The 15,645-nt window shown below is 42.7% G+C and overlaps 3 protein-coding genes across 3 annotated transcripts; all 3 read left to right on the forward strand.

Moving 5' to 3' along the window:
- Positions 1 to 1,265: 1,265 nt before the first annotated feature.
- ubox5 (U-box domain containing 5) lies at positions 1,266 to 6,073 on the forward strand. The gene is made up of 7 exons (XM_084468355.1): positions 1,266 to 1,389; positions 1,934 to 1,997; positions 2,559 to 2,660; positions 2,760 to 3,589; positions 3,884 to 4,548; positions 4,719 to 4,916; positions 5,605 to 6,073. Exons 2-7 carry the CDS (start codon positions 1,944 to 1,946, stop codon positions 5,826 to 5,828), a joined length of 2,073 nt encoding a protein of 690 aa, XP_084324481.1. The 5' UTR covers positions 1,266 to 1,389; positions 1,934 to 1,943; the 3' UTR covers positions 5,829 to 6,073.
- A 2,287-nt stretch (positions 6,074 to 8,360) lies between these two features.
- avp (arginine vasopressin) lies at positions 8,361 to 9,493 on the forward strand (the record flags this gene model as incomplete). The annotated part of the gene is made up of 3 exons (XM_084468580.1): positions 8,361 to 8,480; positions 8,779 to 8,983; positions 9,354 to 9,493. 3 exons carry the CDS (start codon positions 8,361 to 8,363, stop codon positions 9,491 to 9,493), a joined length of 465 nt encoding a protein of 154 aa, XP_084324706.1.
- A 2,391-nt stretch (positions 9,494 to 11,884) lies between these two features.
- Positions 11,885 to 12,924, forward strand: ccl27a (chemokine (C-C motif) ligand 27a; the record flags this gene model as incomplete). Its single annotated transcript, XM_084468187.1, has 3 exons — positions 11,885 to 11,948; positions 12,415 to 12,532; positions 12,822 to 12,924. The coding sequence occupies 3 exons, from the start codon at positions 11,885 to 11,887 to the stop codon at positions 12,922 to 12,924; spliced, it is 285 nt and encodes a 94-aa protein (XP_084324313.1).
- Between the last annotated feature and the right edge of the window lie 2,721 nt (positions 12,925 to 15,645).

Here is a 15,645-nt window from a genome sequence, read left to right on the forward strand (position 1 = left end):
ACTAGTGGCAATATTAAAAAATCAATTTAAAATACATGTTTGCGGCTTTAAGTACAATACATTGTACCAGGAGTCCTGAGACAAACCATATCTTCAGATATCAAAATGAGAAAAGACAAAAGCCTAACGAAAATGTAAAATGTATATCCTTTTTATGAAGAGAAACGATCATAGAAAACCACCAAACCGCTTTACTCTCTTCTGTGTAGTTCATTGGGATTGGGCAGGAGAGAGGGGGGAGTCAGGTAACCGGTAACACGTTGTGAGGCTGCCTGTCTCCGAGGCTGCATTCACGCGTTCTGCACTATCCACCGTACTACACAAGAGATCTCGGATGTACAGTGGACTCAGATGTGAATATCATGGCTTTTCTATGTGTTGTTTATGCCAGCATATGAACATGTTGCTTCAGAAAACTAAACGAGTACCACTAATGTATTACATAGTATTATCATATTTATATCTTCTATTATGTTCTATGGTAAATTGATAGAGTAAATGTGTGCTATTTGATTTTCAGTTCTGTTTTTTTGAAACTGTGTAGCCTGTTGGCCTGACATAATGGTGCAATTATTACAATCCTGTCCAAAAATTATATTCTTCTTGATGTAGGTAATAAATGTGGTTATTGTATTGTTTAGAGGAAAAAATGCTACCACTTTTATACATGTTCCTAACTTTTTTTGCATTTATGTTTCTGGTACTATTCTGGCTTGACATCCATTTGCTAAATTCTACAAAACCAATAAAGATATTAAAATGACCTGTCACTTGTTGATTACCAAATGTCTTTGTACATACGGATACAGTTCTTGCATCGTATATTGACTGATGCCAAAAACCAAGTAGTTCACTATGTGACCAACTTTGGTGGTTAAAGGTCCAGGTCTCTGTCCCATTCTGCTGCAGGTAGCTCGTATGGGTCGACGTTGTTTAAGTCTGACAGCTTCTCCTCATACTCTGCTTGGCGCTGGTAGTGAGTTTGTTCCTGTAAGGACCCTTTTCCTTCGCCTTATTCTTCTCCATTTATTGGCCCATATGTTATTACGAAAGTAACTACTTGAGCGCTAGTTAAAGCTAGCAAAAATAACTTATTGAGTTGAAATTATTTGCTGACAGCTTGGTCCCCCCCAGTTCAAAAATCCCATCTGCGCCCCTGCCGGCGGACCTCGCTATTTCCTCCTTATAAACTGGATTGTCCTTCACAGTTTCCGTCGTATCGCCAGTGCGCATGATTCAATATTTCGTTTCCAGCGTTGGAAGAAGAAGATTTGAAATTGGCTCTTCGACTAATAATTAACTTTGCAAGAGGGTCAAGCAGATTACGATGGTCTCTTCGCAACCGAATGACTGGCCGGCAATGTAGCTTGTGGCTACCAGCAAACCAAAGTATGCCGTTAGCTGAAAATGAGTTGATGTTTGTAACTTTACCGTATTGGAGATTGTCAACTACTGCAGTACAAGTGAAGTGTCTAACGTTGAATTAACATCAATTCGTTTTGTGGGCGTTGTGACGAGTGGAGGATATACATATATCGCGTGTATACACAGTAGAAGGACGAGTAGAAATGACAACATGCAAGTGATGGGGTTGCACAGTGTGTCAAAAACAAGATGTGTAGGATGTAGCGAGGAGAACACCCTTCTGTTCCTCTGTTGTCAAGGTTATGGCAATTTAAGCCCAGGCATGAAGGACTCGTATGATGACTCACCTTTTTCTTGTAAAACTGCACACAAACCTAAAGGATGTAGATGTTCAAGGTGGGCAGAGATCAAAGGTCGTAGGAATTGACAAAAGGACCCAAAGAAATAGTGTGATGGGGCACCCAGGGTATCTGGTTTATTGGAGTTGAAGAATTACTTTAATTGTACATGTTTTTCCATGTCATATAAACATGATGCATAGGGGTATAAAAACATATTTCATTCACAGTTCGAAGAAAATGGTGATAAATCTTTGCCTGCCACATTTCATGACCACAGTCCATTGCAATAAGGTATGACACATTCAACACTTCTTATCCAACAAAATATTTGTGAGTTATCTGTTACTATGTAAGCCATGCCAATCATCGAGAACTGACCATGTGATTTTCTTCTTATTACCCTTTCATGGTTGTTCTTTCGGTCACAAAAACTACATATTTTACATAAATTAACATTTTATGTTGATTATTGCACGGTATTTTATTATAGCAAATTGATAGAATTCAGGAGATTTTTCGCTTTTATGTGATTGGAATTAAGACTGAAATTTAAGTATTTCATTAATACACAGGATTAGATGTTATAATCCCTTGTGCCAAAATCCAAGGAAAACACATTCAGGAGCTCCTGCCCAAACTAACCTTGCAAGCACGCTGGCCACTAAGCTACCAACCAATGGTGAAAGTCACGAGACACACAAGACAAATGGCCCATCTAACAGCAGTATGCAGTATGCAATAAAGTATAGAGCATTAAATATAATGATATATGAATATTTTCTGGGTGTGCGATAAATAACAATCTTTTAATCTATTTTGGGTGATCAAAATATCTTCCTTCCCTCCGTACAGCTGTGTGCAGATGGCTATGATGTCACCAACCTTGTCTCTGCTGACCCGGCTGTCCGCAGAAGAGGCTTTAAGCTAGAGTACTTCCTTCGTCCACCAGTACAGGTGCAAGTTTTATCTCTCTCCACCCCTCTAAATATATGACAAATCATCTACACAAAATAAAGTGTCTAATATGCATGACATGCCTGTTTTCCCTCCCAGGTGACGGTCAAGTTTGGCTTCCAGGTGGAGCTATGCCGGGTGGATGTCGAGCTGTGGCCTTGGGGCATGGACCTAGGACAGGCCTGCAAGAGGGTGGAGGTCAGCACCTGCCCTGACCCGGTACCTCCTCTCTCGGCTCCCAGCCAGGGGCAGAGCCAAAAGGAGAGCCATCAGAAAGCAGGTCTGTGGCACTCTGGTGCAGACCAGAGACCAGCCACCCAACAGCAGCGCGATCGGCGCACTTCGTCCCACCCGTCTCACCGATACTCGTGTGGCCTTCTGGCTAAAGAGTGGAGCGAGCAAGCCCTGGATGAATGCCAGGAAAGAAGCCGCCAGTACCGGGGTCCCGCTTCGTCCACCGCAACCCATAAACAACCAGATCATCATCATCATCAACATCCTCATAATAATCATCATCCTCATCATCCCCCAGAGCAGGAGTTCAAACTGGTGGGTCGTTGTGAGCTCAGGGAGGAGACCCGGGTCTGCTTCTCCAGTCCGGGGTTCAGGGCCCGGCCCCCCTTCCCGTCCCCAGTCTCCCCGCCGCGTCCCGGGCCCTGCCGGCGGGAGGAGCTGTGGAGCAGGGGGGTGATGTCGCTGGGCGCCGTCAGGCAGCTCCGCGTGACGCTGCCGTTCGGGGGCTCGGCCTCGGCGCTGGGGCTCAAAGGCCTGGCGGTGTGGGGCCAGCCGGCGCGCTGCTGCCCGGCGGAGGAGGTGGAGCGGGTCCAGAGGGCCCAGGAGGCTGGCGAGAGGCCGCGGCCCTGCCCGGCATTTTTCGCCGCCTCCAACGACGAGGCAACGCGGCCGCTGCAGGTGGCGGCGACGTGCAGGTTAGTGTGTAACGTTCTGGCTGGGAGCTCTGTCGTCGTTTTGTGCTGTTCTGCCTGCCTTTTCTTTGACTGCATTGTCGACCAAAAGCGTCCGAAATTGCGTAAAGCATCATAGTTTATTGATCTTCGCTAGAACAGTCAAACAATCCATTGACGTGGATATTTATAGCAATACGATGTTAATCAACATCATGTTGTACACCTCCGGTCTTTTTTTTTTCATTGATCAGAAGAATCCTTGAAACCCACGAATACACATGTTGTATTTAACTTGGCTCCACTGTGACCCTCTAGCTCCCCCTCCCTGCCCGAGGAGTTCCTCGACCCCCTGACCCAGGAGTTTATGACCCTGCCGCTGCTGCTCCCCAGCGGGGTGTCGGTGGACCACGCCACTTTAGAGGAGTTCCAGAAGAGGGAGGCCACGTGGGGGAGAGCCCCCAACGACCCCTTCACCGGAGTGCCCTTCACGGCAACATCCAAGCCTCTCCCCAATCCTCACTTGAAAGGCCGCATCGATCGCTTCCTCCTCCAGACGGGGGCGGCCTCAAGGGAAGGCGCCCTGGGCAGGCAGGCGGAGGGGGCGGAGCCTCAGCCCTCAAGGCTCTTACCTGCTCAGGTAGAAGGAAAGTCTCATGACGGCCCTGGTCACGAAGAGACACTCAACCTCGGTGCAGACAGCAACACCATTGATGCTGGAAAGCATGGAAACGGGAAAAGACTGTTGCAGATCACGGGCAATGAATCTGACAAAGGAAAGGCAGAGCATGGGAAAGATGCTTTGAACGATCAGGCTAAACAGTCATCAGGCGGTGCTTGCGTGTCCTTGGCTCTTTATAAAGATAACAACCTGGCTTTCAGTGAGAAAATTCCAGCACCTTTGTCGTCTTCACCGCTGGGTATGTCAGTAAGATCTGAAATGGAGCCGGAACCAAAAAGAAAGAGAACTGACGTCAATTCCAGTGAGTTGGAGTAAATATATATATATATTTATCAATCTAGTGTTCGTTCATCTAGTATCCCGAATGACTGAGTGACATTACTCAGCTGTAAAATGTCTATCTTTCTTTCTTTCTTTTTCTTTCTTAGTCTGACTGTGTACTGTGTTTATTTTTGTCCTGCCATCCCACAGCTCCCAGTAGCTGCTCCCATGAGGAGCGCTTGTCCTCCAGTCTGGATGAGGCCCTCCTAACTGTGCTGCGGGGCCGACCTTCCTTCGCCTCCAAGCCCACCGCACACACTTTGCAGGGACCCCACCCTACCGACGAAGTGCCATCCAACTCCTCCAAGCACACCCACGTAACAGCTACTTCAGGACCTGCGGCAACCGGTAAGCACCCATGAGATCGGGCGGGCTGCATACTTTTACAAGGAGGGAAGGATAAAATGATGTGATTGTGGCAAATACAAACAAACAGACCTCGAAAAAAAAAAATCCTTAATAAAAAAAATATAAAAAATAATAATGATTAAAAAAATTTGACCTGTGTGCGCATGTTTGTTTTTTTGATGTCCAAAAAAAAGGTTTAAAAAAACAACCTGCGCGTGCAGGTAAAAAAAAAACGTGCACCTAATAATATTTTTTATTTTTTTATTTTTTATATATATATTTTTTTTTTAATATATAGAAATTTGAACTCCCCAGAGTATAACCCTGGAACCCCCTAGTGGGTCTGTGTTTTCCTTGGCTCACGCATCATTCTCACCTTTTTCACCACAAACCAGTTTGCATGCTTGTTTTAAGTCAAAACCTTTAGTCTTGTCAAGTGGCCAAGGGACATTGAGTCTTGTCAAGGGACTTGCATCTTGTCAAATAATCTAGGAAAAAGAATAGCTAAACTGTATGATGTACAAAAAGGCCAACAGGGCCAGTAATGAGGAGGAATTTCAGTTTCTTACACATTGTATGTATAGCTCTCTCCAGTCCATGCTATGCAGCTGCGATTGTATACTTTCTGAATTAAATCTCCTCCCCGACAACATCTGCATTACTGGTCAACTTCCATCTCTGTTCCCAGATGAGAAGCAGTGTTCGGCTTGTTCCGGATCTCTCTCCCTATACTCCTCTTCCGCGCTGGCCGTTTACCGCCTCTCCTGCGGTCACCTGTTGTGCCGCACCTGTCTGCAAGGGAGGTGTAGACCACCGGACACTGCCACCGCGTCAGCCAATCCCGGTCTGGTATCGTGCCCCACATGCCGGCGCCCCACCGCCAGCGGCAAGATAACACGTGTGCACCACTGACACATCGGATCACGCGTTGCGCCGAAGGACAGACACCGGCGCCTGCGTTGGTTGGCGAGGCTGCGCAGAATCTGCTGAGGTCGGGGATACAAAAGGACAGATAAACCGCTCTGCGCTTGAGGTCGTGTTGGAAGGAATAACTTTTTTTGTGATTTTCAAAGCGGGTCGAAACTGAAGTTTTGATACTGACTTTAACTCGCACGCGAGAACTTTGAGCAACGCTGGTCTACGTTGATGTCTTTCTGTCCCCAACGCTGGTCTGTTGAATTGATGGTGTTGTTTAACGGGTTGGGTTGAATTAAAGACACGTGTTACGGCAATGCACCCCGTGTTTGATTTATTAAAAGCGTTGTGTGAGACAGCGTGAGACCACCGTCCACTATGGACACACAATGTAGTTTCCAATGTATTTTTGATACTAGCTATATTGGTATAAATCAATGCAATGCATCCCTCCTTTTTTCTCTTTCTGTCAATGTCCCCTCTTATGAAAGAACATCTTGCATGTGTGACAACTCCAACCAGAACAAAAGCAAGGAGCTAAAAATATAATTCTGTCACATGAAAGAAAAATCATAGTCACCTCCACATCCTCCCCTTGCCACACGGAGAGTGCGGTGAATGTGAGCCGGGTTTGCAGCCTTGTGTTGGCCAGTGCTGACAAAGAGCCGAAAATGTGTGAAGATGGAACAAAAGTCAGTGACGAGCGACAGGAGAATTGAATGAAAACCAGAGGGAGTGTGTGTGGTTACAAGGTTGTTGTAAGGGGGCTTCACTGAAGTCTGACCACAGCGACATCTGTTTAGATGACCTTCTGCTTTGTAAGTTGGTTATATTCGGACAGGGTTCTCTTTTTTTTCTCCGAAGATGTGTCTTTTCTCAGAGGCAGTGTGGACTTAAAATGGATCAACGGTTCGGAGCAGACTGCAATATCATTACAAAAAAAGATGTCTAAGATATAATTGTAGATTATGTTTTTTCTTTCTGCAACTGCTTATATTAAGTCGAAATCACTTTAGTCTGAATCAACCTTTCAAGGCCCCTATTGTGTTCTTTCCTCACTGATTTCATTCTCTCCATCGTCGACCTCAAATAACCTTATTTCGGGGTCAGGTCATTGCCACATAAGAATAGTTTGATGGGAACAAAAGAAATGGACAAGCATTTCTTAGCCTTCACACTCACAAACAAGGTACACAAGTTATTGTGTTGGTTTCCATGACGACATTAACCAAGGTCATGATCCTATATCCGTTTGATAAGTGTGAAAACGGTAAACAAAACACATTGCGCACATGCATAGATGCCCCCTATTTCTTATTGGAGCAGGAAAAACAGCTTTGCTTTCAATCCCACTTCCGATTATTTAACGTTGACGAACACAAAGACGATGATTTGATTTGTATTTATTCAAAGCATCAAGCGTGAATGTTGAGGCTCCAATTAGAGGTTTGCATCTCACTTATTGAAAGTGTTTATTGTTCTCGTCAACCATCTCCATGTTAATTGTCAGATTAAAAGTTAATCAGGAAAGGACACGCATAAGCATGCAATAAGGTTCTGCGTCTAAACGCAGTAATGGGCCTGGACGGATAAATTGCTGATTGTCATATTTTGCCAGTTTTCTAATTAGTTGGAAATTAAGCTTATAAATTTGGTTCAGTGATTGTTGTCATGATTTTGTTTATTGCAGAAGCTGTCACGCATGCCAGCCTGAAATTACTATCCGCTTAATATCTATTATAATCACCACAGACCCTTAGGCCTACTTTGTTCTGAGTATATATTCCAACATTAAGTTCCTTTAATTAAAACACTCATTTGAAGTAATGTGACAGCTATGAGTCCAATAAGGGGTTCTTGTAGTGTACTCTTGTTAGCCCTATTAGCTCGAATAATGCATTGGATCCTATGTATTTAATTCTAAATGTAGAGCTCTCTCTCTCTCTCTCTCTCTCTCTCTCTCTCTCTCTCTCTCTCTCTCTCTCTCTCTCTCTCTCTCTCTCTTATATATATATAAAATACATTTGTCCAAAAAGTCTAATATCAGTTTGGATATAAATCCAAAAAAATGTGATTTCTCTTCATGAAACGTACTCACTTTTTTATATGGATAGGCTACCCATGTTGTGAGTATGGTGATTCTCAAAACAAGCAGGGTGTCTCTCACTCACTCTCTCTGTCCCTATGTCTCTCTCTTATTCCTCATTCACACACCCACACAAACACATACAAATAACAACATTGTGTGTGTGTGTGTGTGTGTGTGTGTGTGTGTGTGTGTGTGTGTGTATGTGTGTGTGTGTGTGTGTGTGTGTGTGTGTGTGTGTGTGTGTGTGTGTGTGTGTGTGTGTGTATGGCCTCGTTCACCAGCGCGTATGGCCAAGGGAACAAAATGACAGTGACGTCAAATGCAAGTGTCGACCATCTGATATATAAGTAAGGGGACTCGGGGCTGAAGTCACACATCAGTCACACAGACAGAAGAGATACACGTGCGTGGCCTTATCAATAACAACAACCTACACAGCGATGCCTTCCTCCGCCTTTGCACTGTGCGTCCTGGGACTGCTGGCGCTGTCCTCGGCATGCTACATCCAGAACTGTCCCCGCGGCGGGAAACGCGCTCTGGTGGACGGAGAGCTCCGACAGGTGAGCGGAATTTCCACATCGCTTCTCCGGAGCTTTATTTATTGTTTAGTCGAGTTGAATGGTTGCCTGTTTTTTGTTGACTTGATTTGTTGACTTCTTTTAAATGCGTGGCACGTGTAGGCTTTGAATACTAATGGGGTTAATTTAATTAAAAATATATTTATATAGGCCTATTATTTAAAATAAAATTACAAATAATGTTGATGGCTTAATATGGATACCGTAAGAGAATCTGACACATATTGGTCTCTGAACTCGATTAGAGCTGTGTTTGACGCGTTCCGCCTTCCCTCCCCAGTGCATGCCATGCGGACCCGGGGACAGGGGTCGCTGCTTCGGCCCCAACATCTGCTGCGGACCGGAGTTCGGCTGCCTGCTGGGCTCCCCGGGCATCGCTCAGTGTGTGGAGGAGAACTACCTGCTGACCCCCTGCCAGGCGGGAGGGAACCCCTGCGGCTCCAAGGGAGGACGATGCGCTGCTTCGGGTCTCTGTTGTAACGCAGGTAGAGATGGGTTTTTTATGTACAAGGTTAACGCATTGAAAACTGAATGTAACTTTTGGTTCAAAGCAGATAGACCTGGCTGTATGTTCTATAGACAGTCATTTCAAAGTTTGAATAAAAGTGGCTAGCTGTAGTGAAATGAATGCATGTAGAAATTAATGTAGCCTAGGTCTTCTATAATAAGCCTATATTTAATATAGGCTACTGTTAATTAATCCATTATTTGGTGGTGGAGGTGGTGATGATGAGGATGAGAATGATGAGAATGGTTAGGCCTATTATTATTGTTGTTATTATTATTATTATTATTATTATTGTTATTATTATTATTATTATTATTAAGTAGCATTTTATCCATGTTCTTTGGCAGAGAGCTGTGCAGTGTCCTCCGAGTGTCTTGAGGAGCTGCAGCCAGCGGAGCCTCATGGCTCAGCGGGGAATGGAAACTCGCCTGCGGAACTGCTGCTTCGCTTGCTGCACGTAGCCACCAGAGGGCAGACCGAGTACTGATGATGCGGCACCTCTCCTTTTACTCTAGCCTTGGTTTCACAGTTGTGACATAGCCGTAGCCCACCTGTTACACCCACAACATACCACATACGAACTTAAGTGTTTTTGTGAATACTGCATTACTGTTTCTATATCCATTCAGAGCCCTTGCCTCTAGCACTGTGGTATCTATATAGTTGTTTGAATGCCAATCTTGGTTAGATGTAAAATATACATGCCTAGTATAAAACTCCAGGGAATCAGGAATCACACTGAAATATTATTTAATTTGTTCCTGAATTATAACTGTACATATGTATGCACATACTGTAAACTATTTTTTCTTTTGTTTCTGAACATACTAATAAAACTATTGTATTAACATTGATCTGAGCTCAAATGCTGTCAATCGATCTTCTGTGTGTGTGTGTGTGTGTGTGTGTGTGTGTGTGTGTGTGTGTGTGTGTGTGTGTGTGTGTGTGTGTGTGTGTATGCATGCATGTGTGAGTGTTGCTTTTCCCACATTTTATATATAACACTCAGTGCTTGTGTCATGCAATATCTGTGTGAATTTTATTAACAAGCCAGCCTTTAATACTTGGATCAAGTGGGACTCTGTCTGGCTTGTGTTGACTTGCTCCGACTTTATTATCTAAGACCAACCATAACCCTCTCTGGATAACTTGTTGTTTCCCGTCTTGCGGGTAACCAATCTGGTGGGTGCCAGATCAGTTAGAAGAGGTATGAAGGAAGTATTGTGATGCAGACAGGTAGGTCTACGTAACAGGACACCCACAATTTGTCACAGCCATCCCTGAAGGCAGAACAGGTTGATCACATCATTTATTATAAATGTTGGTTTCGTTTTATCTAGATTTAGAAAAAAACATGTGGATGGAGTGTCACAGAAAGCATGTAAACAAGGGTCTCACTAGAGGTCACCTGGGGGAACTTTATAGGCATTATAACTTGACATGAATGTCTTTGTCAACATTTTAAAAGAGCTGATTAACAAAACCAAATCTATGTTGGTATACCATTACATGTTTTTTATTATTATCATTCCAATTATATGAAAATTAACCAGGTATTTTTACGAAATGTAATATTCTGCATCTCTGGCGTTGAGATCTCCACCCACCCTTTAAGTTCCCATCAAAGATATGAGGTCATATATGATTTATCTATTAAGTCTACAAAAAGGCATGCTTTAACAAAACATATATTATTTTAAACATATTAACAGATAAAAATCTTTATATCTAGCTACATGCTCCAGCTGGTTCTACTATGTGAGTGCATCTCCTTCACACATTCTTTCAAACATATAGACACAGCACCATTCCAAAAAAAAACACATTGATGTTTTGGGCAAAATCCAATTATTCAGAAAGCAGCCACAGGTCAGATGTTCAACTAACCTCAGTACAATGCGCATGTGATGTCACACATCTCTTGCTTGGCTTCCTTAAGTGCCCGCATCGACCTCACATACTTGATGTTGGTGTTCAGGGTGGTCCGTTGGTCTGGGCCCACTCACATCCCATCCGTCATAGCATACGTCCCAAACTATACCCTCTCAGGTCCAACAATGAATGGCATCGCCTCCACTCTGTAGAGATAATTCACAGTCCGGACCCCTTCCCATGTTTTGTACCTCGATGGGGGAGACTCCGTAACCACTTCCTATCTTGAAGAAACATCTGGAACCCTGTCTCTTCGGCAAAACAGTTAATGACCTGACTAGTGCACTTTGGTGTTGAAGCTGTGATGCTGAATTTAGAACACATTTTGTTGAGGATCAGGATAGGCCTATAGATAGTCTGCACTCTGTCCAGTTGTTGTTGTTACAAGGAATATATTCATACATAAAGTTTGAAATTAGCACACAATGCTTAGCTTGCAATAAGTAACACAATGTAGCTCCTGGAGTCAAACCATAGAGCACATTTACCGTTTTGGATCCCTTTGTGGTTTAATTTGCATGTAGGAAAATAAGATGATCTGCGCCACAGGAATTAGCCTTATCTATTAACTCATTTGGTGTTGCATTGAGTGCAGTTCAAATTCAAAATGTGACCGTTAAGTCTTGTCTATTCAAAGACTTGCCTACCATTGTTACAAAATAACAGCAGCTCTTTAGATGTCCTGTTTACATAAAGCAGGAAGGTAGAATCAAGGATAGCGTGAGTTGGTTTTAGCAGTTCTAGGCCTACTTGTTAGAGCATGTTTTTGCAAAAGAATAGTATGTGTGTGTGTGTGTGTGTGTGTGTGTGTGTGTGTGTGTGTGTGTGTGTGTGTTTGTGTATGTGTGAGAGAGAGAAAGTGAGAACATGCCTGTGGTGAGCCTTGAGTGTGTGTGTGCAGCTATATAAGTCATGAGGAAGCTCTCCTTGTACTTTCTCCATCAACATGGATCTAAAAGCTGTGGTTTTCTTCATCTGCCTGGCTGCTCTGTGTCTCACCTCCACCGAGGGTAAGCATGTGTTAAAATAAGGTGGAATTCCTCCAAGAAAATGTTATTATGAGGTTGAACTTGAATGACGCAGTGCAATTTCCATCAGACTGCCAAGATTTTATGAAATGTGTATTTACTGAACCTAACTCTATAATGTTAATATGTATATTTATTTGTATATTGAAGTCAGATGCTTTGGGTAAAAGCAAGTTTATGGATGCTTCTGCTTCAGATAAAGTGTATAAATATTGATGTAAACATAAACACCATGGTTACAACTTAGCCTGAGGCCCTAGTCATACTTTCGGATTTAATTAAGGATTTAATTCAGAACAAAAACACAACTTTAAGTTCTTTAATGTCTACATAGTACTTTTTGTCTTGCAATTTTGGTCATCCGAAAATTCAATAGGAGCCTCAGATACATGTGTTATCATGATTACTACAGTGTCTTGAAATGAACTTAAATGACTTCCTTATGCAGCGGGCATCCCAAAGTGCTGTCTCCAGACAGCAAAGAAAATCCCTGCTCACATGCTGTCGAAGGTGGAGAAATGGGAAGTTCAGCAAAACAACGGTGTATGTTACATACAAGCCCTTGTGTAAGTCGTCTTCCAATAAGTTTGACAAAGAGAGAGATCATTTGTGTGTAGTCTGTAGTTCATTTTGCATTACCCCACAGACAGACAATACAGCAAAGCATCTGTTCGACAGAGTTGTCATTCTCCTGTGTGTTATTCATAGTACACGTAGCCTGGTTAATGACTAGGAGAAAAAAGACCTACATAGAATACAATTGTATTCACTGATGATGTATTCTATGTAGACCTATTCAAGAACTGTATTCTGGTCTTATAATAGCTACATTTAATTTGCCCTGTAAATTCACAGGTTGTATATTAGAGGTCGCAAGAAGCCTGTATGTGCAGATCTGGGGATCAAGAGATTGCTCAAGAGGAAGCTGAGAGTTGGATCAAACCACACTGTGGTCTGAATCTTGCTGGTCGATTTCACCATTTACATTTCCATGTAAGGTTGTTCAACTGAATGTGCTGTTTCATGTCTTATATACGTCTGCGCCTCCTTGTTTTTGTCTTACATGGGCCTTTAATCGTTGTATCGCTTGTGTGTTCCTTTTGTGTAGCCTACGTTTGTGATTGCATTTGTTTTTGTAATCTCTCGCTCTAGGTCTCTGCCTACATATCTGTTTCTAATAAAATATCATGTACCCAGGGCTGGATTGATTTATTTTGACTGGCTTGGGCCTATTCATGGCACAAAACGTTTGGGCTGGCTGCCGCGGTGACGCTGGCTCCGCCCTCCCCTGGCTGCTGTTAAGACCTGCATTTGCCCTAGTAAATGCAGGTAACACTATGTGTCACTATGTGTCACATGTCTTGTGTGCCTTTAGTATTTTTACTCTGGGCTTATTGCTTAAATCAACCACACACCTTTCAGGAGAACTGAACACCCGGCTGAAGCCTACTAGCGAAACAGAGACAAATAAATGAATGAATAAAACTTTGCCATATCCAAAACAAAAATAAATCAATCCCCCCAAACCCCATCATCCCCACGCCTCCCCAGTGTGACCAGCCAACTCCCCCCTCACCTTCCATGGAGACCAGAGGCCTGGGGCTGCTGCCTGTGCTGCCAGAGGAGTTGCTATAGACTTGGCCGTTGCATAGGGCTGTCTGGACGGGCTGGGTAAGGCTCACCAGCTGGGCCTCGTGGTAGCGTTGTGTTGAACAGTTACTTTGCGGTCTTGTTAACATTTACTCATGGTGTTCATGTTTACTTATGTTGTTATATGTAGGATATGCAAATGTGTATATCCTTTTCCTGTGTGCTACAGTATTGCACAGTATTGACTTAGACCAGTTAACATTTACCTTGGAAATCTGCATGCAATAAGCCCAGTGTAATACACAGTTAGAAGCCTGTTCCACAGGTCAGCCAGGTGCAATGTTGACTTCATAGCCAAGTGAGCTGATCACATCACTTAGCTTGCATGAATGACAGCCAAAAGCTTCTACTTGGTTGACTTGCTTTGTTTCTGAAATACTGAATGTCTCTGCAGATATCTGCATATCTTCCTAAGGGCTAAGAAAACATATTAAGGAACACACACACACAAACACACAGACACACACACACAAACACAAACACACACACACCATTTTTACAGCTGTTGCCTGCAGCTGTAGAATTCAGCCAAGAACTCATTCTGTTGTTGGTCATCCAGCAAAAAAAGAGGCATAGGTAGGCGGCCGCATGGGGCCCCCATAGTGGGGGGCCCCCAACCAACCTTTTTTTTTTTAAGTACACAAACAGAGACGAAGCAAGACGAGTCTACATGAAAAAATAAAATAAAGCATTAGGAAAAGGGTTAGGATATAAAGTTACACAAGAGGCTCAAATAAGAGAAAAAAGCGAAAAAACACATAAGTATTTGGCAACGCTGCCAAAGATGACACCCTTTTTTTACGGCTATTGTTGGGGATACAGACAGGAACAACAATGTTCAAAGCGTTGAACATGCCGTTACAGAAGCAGCAGCTAGCTGTGAAGTGGCGCTAGGTGAAGACCTGTGAGAAGACGTCAATAAGTAGGACTCTGTGTCAGAAGCGTGTGATGTGGAGAACAATCTATCTTTTTTTTCTCTCTCTCTCTCTCTCTCTCTCTCTCTCTCTCTCTCTCTCTCTCTTTCACTCTTTTTCTATTTTATATATATATATAGGTTTGTTTGAAATGTTCAATCTCAAGGGCAATGCCAATTGCAACCTCACATATACAAAGTAAATTATTCCTCTTGGCAATATTTATAGTAGTATATGGCTGTTTGTGGGGGTTTACCCTAACTACTTGTCTTGCTGTTATACTGATATTGATTTGATCTTAAAAAAAAAGAATAAACAGTGCTGGCATTTTGGCAAAAACAGGTGTTATCTGAAACCTTATTCTTTGTTGGTTTCCATCATGACTATTCGTTTGTGTAGTGCTACACTTTGTGTGTTCTCTGCTTTCCATCTTCATTTTGGAGTAAAGAAGTGTATGCAGGGTTTAAAGGGGAAGATTTTTTTTTCTCATCTCCAACCTTTACTTCCACTATGTAGACAGACACATAGATAGATAGATAGATAGATAGATAGATAGATAGATAGATAGATAGATAGATAGATAGATAGATAGATAGATAGATAGATGGAAGTATTGGAAATACTGGAAGTACTGGAAAGTCCAGTTCTCCAGTATCAGTATCAGTCAGTGGAAAAGACAACCAGCCAGCCAAAAGTAAACCTGTTAATTATTATGAAAACTTCAAACAATACAGAAACACATTAAGCAATCAACAGTAGCCTCAAACCACTTCTGGGAAAATTAGAACACACTAAACAAACAAAAATGGGAAGATCTATGTATACATATATATCAATAATATTGTTACCTTATTAATATTTTCCTTCTGTCCTCATTTTTCTTTGTTCATTTTTTTCGTCTTTTTTTTAAGTTGAATTTTAATTTGAATAGACAGATAGATAGAGATAGAGCGATAACTTACTTTATTGATTGGTTGATTCATTGATAAATAGATCTAATTTAATTATTACATTAAATTAAATGCAATAGCACTCTCTAGTGGATAGCCTACCTCTCATTCCATGTGTCTCCCTTCTTTGCAGGATGAGTCAAATGGATGGCTCTTCAAAAAAAT

This window comes from Micromesistius poutassou, assembly GCF_964030765.1.
Source record: "Micromesistius poutassou genome assembly, chromosome: 5".
NCBI lineage: Eukaryota > Metazoa > Chordata > Actinopteri > Gadiformes > Gadidae > Micromesistius > Micromesistius poutassou.